The sequence below is a fragment of the Carassius gibelio genome, chromosome B5, assembly GCF_023724105.1.
Source record: "Carassius gibelio isolate Cgi1373 ecotype wild population from Czech Republic chromosome B5, carGib1.2-hapl.c, whole genome shotgun sequence".
Lineage (NCBI taxonomy): Eukaryota > Metazoa > Chordata > Actinopteri > Cypriniformes > Cyprinidae > Carassius > Carassius gibelio.
This window is the reverse complement of record NC_068400.1, coordinates 20,823,242-20,831,206: the sequence shown is the minus strand read 5'-3', so window position 1 is coordinate 20,831,206 and position 7,965 is coordinate 20,823,242. Positions and strand designations below refer to the sequence as shown.

General features: G+C 36.6%; 1 protein-coding gene across 3 annotated transcripts; it reads left to right on the top strand.

Annotated features, from left to right (window-relative positions):
* The first annotated feature begins 76 nt into the window (after positions 1-76).
* On the top strand, positions 77-7,896 carry LOC127958621 (layilin). 3 transcript variants are annotated; one of them, XM_052557528.1, is made up of 8 exons: positions 77-301; positions 683-700; positions 1,438-1,735; positions 1,811-1,968; positions 2,433-2,477; positions 3,540-3,626; positions 5,701-5,803; positions 5,890-7,896. In XM_052557528.1, exons 1-8 carry the CDS (start codon positions 229-231, stop codon positions 6,239-6,241), a joined length of 1,134 nt encoding a protein of 377 aa, XP_052413488.1. In that variant the 5' UTR covers positions 77-228; the 3' UTR covers positions 6,242-7,896. The 3 variants fall into 3 exon arrangements, with proteins under 3 accessions (XP_052413488.1, XP_052413487.1, XP_052413489.1); XM_052557527.1 differs by having other exon boundaries at positions 78-301; positions 1,811-1,977; positions 5,890-7,893; XM_052557529.1 differs by lacking the exon at positions 683-700 and having other exon boundaries at positions 79-301; positions 1,811-1,977; positions 5,890-7,892.
* The last annotated feature ends 69 nt before the right edge of the window (positions 7,897-7,965 follow it).

Genomic DNA, 7,965 nt, shown 5'->3' with positions numbered 1-7,965 from the left:
TAGTTACTGTCATTTGATGACGTCTTGTGATCGTCTGTGTGTTCGGTCACGCGCGCGCGTCTCACTCTGGACGTTCGCAAATATTTGAGCGGATAACGGGACAGGTGATCGGGTTTCTACTGGACGAAGCTCTCCTGGTGTTGGATGTTCATTTTCTTTTTCCTGGATTTTCATTGACTTCGTGAAATTACTTTTAAGACCCATGGAAGTTTGATAAAAGGTGATCAAATGGATTTGATGAGAAAAGTCTGCGTGCTGATTTTACTCAGCGTATACGCGTGCGCATCAAAGCTTATTGGCGGTAAGTTACTGCACTCGACTGTTTAAAAATACTAACTTACAGATATGATATTCGAAAGAAAAGATTTGTAAACTGAAAAAAGATTTGATATATTATTTTCATTTTTTATTGTAGTGTCTCGTGTGCATTGCCAACCTTCTTGGTAATATTATTTATTATAGGCTATAGAAACAATTCCCTATGGTAATATGTTGTAATTTTAAAAGGTTTTCCAATAACTTTTTTCTGTTTTTGTGGTTTCCCGCACCGACTAAATCGTTTCCTGTTTAATACTACATTTTAATGAGATGCTTAAATATAGGAAGTGACTTGTTTAGATCATGCTTTAAGAGTGTCTGTTTTCTCTCTCCACCACTTATAAACCCGATGTCTGTGGTGCAGACATTTACGAGCCCAGAGGTATGTTCTGCCGCAGACACTAATGGCTTTCTCTAAATTAAATGACAGCTCAGTCTCATGCATGTCTGTATATTTATATGCCATCCTTAAAGCGAAATGTAATCATAATAATAATCATAACTGCATTCCATTTTATCTTTAAATATTTGCACTTTCAGGGAAAAAAGGTAGCCTTTTTTACCACCCTGGTCGCGTTTTAAATCAACTGAACATCAAATAGCCTAGTGATCTGATATTCGCTACAATAACGTCATTAATGTTCTTTGTGGAAGGAAAACGCTTTTTTATATTCTATTGGGAGTCCCTGGATTTGCGGATTGTCTGAAAAACCCATGGTTTAGAAAAACAATCAAATATATACACGTGAATAAAGGGCTTTGTGCGTGAAGAAATTTAGATTTTCCATTGTTTCAATTACAATAGCTGACATTTTGTACTGACGGTGCATTTAGTCACTCAATGAGTACACAATCACTTTTCAGTTCTTCAGTATGTGGTTAGTCTTTCTTTATTGTAAATGTTTTATAACAAAGTCTCTTGTAAGCTGAAGTTCAAATTAGTGTATTGTTTGTACTGTACTTTTTGAGTACATGGTCAGTTGAAAGAAACATATTGTTTGTTTGTTCTAATTAAATTGTGTTTAAGCATTCTTAATAGAAAAAAAAGTACACTAGATTAATTGAAAGACTTGAGTAATTTAACATTCCATTGGGTTTCCAAACATCTATAATGTGTAGGTCAGCAAATATGCAAGCGTGGCACTGAGAAGCCCTGCTATAAAATCGCCTATTTTCAAGAAAATCGGCGTAAACTCAACTTTGAAGATGCAAGTCGAGCCTGCAAGAGTGATGGAGGCGATCTTCTCAGTATTGAGTCTAAGACTGAGCAGAGACTGATAGAGAACTTCATCCATGAACTGAAAGCATCGGACGGAGACTTCTGGATCGGGCTCCGTAGGGATCAAGCCAATCAGGGGATAAACGGAGACTGTCCTTCTCAATACTACTGGCTGGATGGAAGCCGAGCAACCTTCAGGTGTGACGAGAGCCACATTAGACACATTTCCTGTATTGGTGCTTTTGCTCATTGTTTTGTGTGTGTGTGTGACAGGAACTGGCACTGGGATGAGCCTTCTTGTGGATTTGAGGTATGTGTAGTGATGTACCATCAGCCCTCTGCTCCTCCAGGTCAGGGTGGACCTTACATGTTCCAGTGGAATGATGACAATTGTGAAACCAAAAACAACTTTATCTGCAAGTACACCAAAGGTTGGGAAGGTGTGTTTTATTCAGTTTATTTCTTGCTCAATTAAAAATACAAATGATAAAGCTCACTGATTTGAACAAACACCCAACACCAAGCATTAAGCTTCATCTTACTGTAACACATCCCACACTACAGACATGAATGACACATTTAAATAGTGCAGCGTTGTTAAGAGAGGCATACTGTTATTTTTCAAAGCAATTAGGCTTATCATTTCCATCTGGTTCACACACACACAAAAAAAACAACATTCGCTTACATTCCAGACAAGACCACACATATCCAGAGAGCAGAATATTCTAGAGATTTGAGGGGTGCTCATTTGAAAATGTAGAAATTTATAAAAAGTTAATATTTGTAGTATTATTTTCATGGCTATTAGTTGCAATATTTGATTACAGCTTCATAGAACATTAAGAACCGTTTAGTATATGGTAGCTACCATGGTCTTCATGTGATGTTTCAGATAAACCTCCAGCAACCGTTCCTGAAGAAAATAGAACATTTGAAGGTAAGCTATAGGATGTTGTGCTTGAAAAATTTATTAATCTGTATATTAAAATAGTTAATCTGCATTATTAGTACAAATGATTTTGTTAATATATGTGTGTGTGTGTTTGTGTGTGTGTGTGCTCTTGTTTTTGTGACATATCGGGACACAACTCTGTATAATGACATGGGTATGACACAGGTATTACAAGGAGAGGGTGACTTATGAGGACATAATCCATGTCCCCATTTTTCAAAACGCTTATAAATCATACAGAATGAGTTTTTTTTGAGAAAGTAAAAATGCACAAAGTTTCTTGTGAGGGTTAGGTTTAGGGGTAGGGTTGGTGAAGGGTCATAGAATATACAGTTTTTACAGTATGAAAAAACATTACGCCTATGGGATGTCCCCACTTTTCACAAAAGCAAACATTTGTGTGTGTGTGTGTGTGTGTGTGTGTGTGTAAGCATATCTATTGCAACTTTCCAGTGGGCCCCAAAAAAGGCTTGTGCATACCAAGGACAGAAACTATGACTACAATTATAAAGTTTTAAAAATTGTTCTAATCCTATGGGAATGGGGATGTCCACATTAGCTTTAACAAAACAGAGTAACGATATTGTTGTAATCACTTTCAAAATATATATATTTTTTGTAATATGTATATTGAATATATATGTGGGCTTATTGGGTTTATATTTGGAACAATTTGGCTTTAAGTTTGGAACAATTTGAGGACGGGTTTATTTAAATGTAATCTAAATTACTTAATTGTACTTGCAAAGAAAAAACTAAAATACTACTGTAGAGGTATGTATCGGTGTAGATGGAATGACCTTCAAATATTGTCTTGAACAAAGGAGACCCTTTGAGCCAAGAAGTCTGAGGACCACTGGATTAATGTTGGATGGATTAATTTTATTGTGCCATTTTGTGTGAATATAGGAAAGTCTTTTTGGTTTGGTTTGTTTATGTGTGTGTGTGTTTGTTTGATTGAGTTATAATTTTTTTCTGTTTGTTATGCTGCTCTATTGATGTCTTGCATTAGATAGTACCATAGAACCTATATCACATACATTACAGGTGCTCTTCCGACACCCAGAATACCCCAAAACCCCTCTGTCACAGACAAGGATGATGGCATGAGGGTGGTCGCATCTGAACCTCCAGGTGAGTCTTGTTCTCACAGACAGGGTTGAAGACTGTCATGGCATGAATACCTGTTAACACAATACAGTGGGTTCTAAAATCTTGAGATTTTCTTATTATTATTATTATTCAAAACTGAAATACCTGAAGTAAACCTAGTGATGCAAATAAAAGGCAGCTATTTCAGCTTCTGCACTATTTCTACCTCATTAATGAAAAAAAAAGTAATGAGACTCTCTGTAAACACTATCAGAAGTCCCTGCTTCCACTGAAGCACAAGCTGCTCTTTGAAACATGATTATGCTGATGGTATAACTTGCAATAAGATCTATTGAAATAGAATTGGACATATTGTGGTCTCAGAAGTTTGGACCCCCACAGTACATTGAAAAAAAATTGGAACAACGAATTAAACATGAAACATTAAAGTAGAAGTAGTATATTATATTTACTCCAATAAGCTTACTGGAGTTTTATTTACAACTTTGTTTACGGTATACTGTGTGTTGAACTAAAACTTAACCGAATACCTGGGCCCATATTCTAAAAGCCTCTAAGATTCCTCTAAGAAAGCTCTTAACCCTTTATGGCATTGTGTTGCCCTCAGGCAACAAACCACTTTTTTTCCAGTAACCTTATGGCACATTGTTGCCCTGAGGCAACAAACCAACATCTGGATCTGGGGTCGGGGGGCGACAAATTTTATGATGGATATGTTATCAGGGATCCCCAAACTCCCATAATATGAGGTGAAATTTTTTCCCCCAAAAAAGATTAAAAGTTGTGCCATAAAGGGCTAATTCAGCTCCAAAGTTTCTATGTAGGAGTCTTAGGTTAAGAGTGATTCAGGACCAATCTGAGAGCAACTGAGCGAGGAAAAGACTAAAACTTTAATCTAAGTGAGGTGGCGGGGCTGACGCCGTTGCTAGGTATGACACAGTCTTTTGAAGAATGTGATTGGTTGGTTGTCCAAGAAGGAAATGAAAGAGCGCTTTTAAGTGTAGGGTCTATGATAAGCCTTCACTTTGATATTACAGGCGTAATTTTTCCTATTTTACCATACTCTCTCACACACATCTATTATATATATATATATATATATATATATATATATATATATATATATATATATATATATTCTTTGTTTTCCATTTACCATACTGTTAATGTTGTACTTAACGTATTTGATAGGAAATGAGCAGCAACAGCTTATAGAAGGTTGTGACAGACCCAAATCATCACTACTGCATAGTTGCATTTTTCCAGTTGCCAAATATGTTAATGTAGGAATTACTTCCATTTCTGACGCAAAGGCATTTCTGCACTGTGTCAGAGATGTTAGCGTGTCCCCATTAAGATCAGTCACACTCACAAACATGATCTCTGCACGATCTAATGTGTAGTGTCTTATTAACTCACTGTCATGCATTGTGCAACACATTTCTTCTCCCTCTTCATGTTTTGTCCATTTTCTTTACTGCTGAAGAAACTCTTAAGCCTCTTCCATAAGGCCTTGTCAAGACTTCTAAAAATTTTGAACCTTAAGACCTCTTTTAAGGGTTAAGATGCTTTCTGAATTACTTTACTAGGATCTTTCATTTTAGGAGAAAACACCCACATTTCTAAGAATTTTCTTCGAATTTTGTTATTAGGATCAACTAGCACTAAGATTTTTCATGAATAAGGGCCCGGGGCTTTCCAGTTAGGAGATATTCAATTGATTAAATGTTTTCCAGACATGCATAGGGTTCCAAAAGATTTATGTTAAGAATAAATTGAACTTTCTATTCAGCGAACAATCTTGAAAAACATTACTGTTCAATAATAATGATATATTGATGATAATATTTTTTTTTTCTTGAGCAGCAAATCAGCATGTTAGCATGATTTCTGAAGGTTGAAATAATGGCTTCTGAAAATATGTTACATTAGAAACAATCATTTTATATTGTAAAAATTCCACAATATGCAGCCTGGGTGGGCACTAGATACTTATTAAAAGCATTTTAAAAATCTTACCAACCCCAAACTTTGAAAAGAAGTTTAAAAGACGTTATTGATCACACTAACCAATGTCCTGTTGCATGTCTTTCAGACAACATTCTTAATATTGCTTATATTGTGCTGCCAACCATTCCACTTCTGCTGCTGTTGATTGTGGCGACGAGTGTTTTCTGCTTTAAGCTGTTTACAAAGAGGTGCGTTGTTTGACTGCTCCCTTTCTGATCAGAAGCATTTTAAATATGATTCATTTGATGGCACACAACAACATTTATGCATGCAGGAAGAAACAACAGACTGAGACCCCTCCGAAGGAGCCAGGATACAGGGGCGCTGGAGAAAGATGCAACAGTCCAAGCCCTGACGTCTATAACGTCATCCGGAGGCAGCATGAATCAGACCTGGCCGGCACGCGGCCTGACATCAAGAACACTTCCTTCCTTGGTTCTTCTCCAGACACTCCACCTGGAGATTACGACAACTTGGCAGGCCGGGACACTGAAAGTGGTTTCGTGACACTGGCCAGCACTGAGAGCAGCTTTGTGACCAACGACTTGTACGATACGCTGCAAGGCCGTGGAAGTGGGAGATATTACAGAGACCAGGGATGGATGGATGAATTATATGGCTACTGATATGTAAGGTGAACATTAGCATTTAACTGCATATTCTCCTATAAAACTGATAATAGCTGTTGATGTCTTACCCAAGTATTTCCTTGGTGCGAGATATCCAATATTATCTATTTCAGTACAGGTTATAAAATCAGGAGGACGCAAGAGCTCAAAAGAGATCTGGATGTGTGTACTGTATTAAATGAATGAGAAGCTGCGTCCCAAATGAAGCACTATACACTATGCACTCATACACTGTGTACTAATGCACTATGTACTCAACCATGTAGTGTATGAATTATATAAGGTTATTTTGTCATTCTTAATCTGAAGTCTGATAGCCCCTCTCCCTTCCCTACATAATTAACTGTGACCTATGTGTCCAACATTACACACTTCTTTTTTCAGTTATTTAAGTGCATCATCCAGGTATTTAAATTCCATTGTGAACGCACTACCTGCACTATTTATACTACAAAACATCATAGTGCATAAGAGAGTGTGTGTTATTTTAGTATCATCAAAGACTATAGAATACCCAAGCTGTGTCACTCGTATAGTTTTGAATGGGGAAAAATACAATGCTCAATATGGCTGCTCAATTGCAGGAAGCTCCGCCTTCTGAATGACGGAGCTAATCGATAAAGTCAGCGCATCACTGCAGCTGCTGTTAGAAGTCCTGGTTGCTATAGAAACAGTCAATGTTTTGAGACATGCACTCAGGACTACGATTGTACACTGGCTGATCTAACCTGAATAATAAGATTTTTATAATGCTATTTGAGCAAAATAAACAACATTTATGACACAGTTGATATCAGATTTATTTGGTGATTTCAAATATGAAAATAAATAGCAAGATTAGTGAACAATTTTGTAGAATTTGATGTTTCCCCATTCAAAGAGACAGGAGTTGCACATGCCTGAGAGGGGTTTCAAAGATGGCCCCCAAGTGACATGACTTGCCTTAAGGGGACTTTGTTATTCATAAACCATTAGTTTGTGTTTTTGTTGATACAGTTTTTGTTAATATTTTGGCTACTTAAGCTAAACGAAAATTAAAATTGTTGCTTTGGCTTAAATAACATAAGCTAAAACTGATTTAAAGTTTTTTAAAATATTGTTTCACTTGGTGATTACTTAAAAGTAAGTGGGCTATGTTTTTATGGTTTCAATTTTAATTTCAAACTATTATAACCCCATTTCTTTTCTTTTCCCTCTTTTTTTTTTTTGGATTATGATTTTATAGTTTTCATAGGGTACTATGACACATAAAATATCTATAATAGTAATACAGTAATACCTGAGTTTTTTTATGCATCTTAAAGCCAGATCCTGGTCAACAAATCAGAATGAGATACTCGGATATGTTTGCCCTCACTGGTTGGTTTGCATGACCTTGTTATGCTGCTTTTACTGGATGTACTGTTTGGGGCTCAGAAATTACACTGTGACAATCTCTTGCCGACCGTCTTTTCCTGTGAAATAATGAATGATCAAACATCCTTCAAGTTTTTATATGCAAATATCGGAATGTGAATGCAGTGAAATGAAGCCTTAAACAAAAAAATAAATGAATGAAGTTGAAACTAAACATTTTACTTCCATATTTCGTCATCATCATCTATAGTTATGGACACCACGTGTGGTTAGAAACAGCAGTAAGCGTTTTTGACAGCAGAGGTCGCTCTCTGACAACATGCTCAGAGCACTGGGAGCTTAGATGTGCAGATCTACAGATGTTT

Coding starts and splice junctions, on each gene's coding strand:
- LOC127958621 (XM_052557527.1), top strand. CDS start 229: ATGGATTTGATGAGAAAAGTCTGCGTGCTGATTTTACTCAGCGTATAC. Junction 2,478..3,539: donor AGAAAATAGAACATTTGAAG/GTAAGCTATAGG, acceptor CATACATTACAG/GTGCTCTTCCGACACCCAGA. Junction 3,627..5,700: donor GGTCGCATCTGAACCTCCAG/GTGAGTCTTGTT, acceptor CATGTCTTTCAG/ACAACATTCTTAATATTGCT.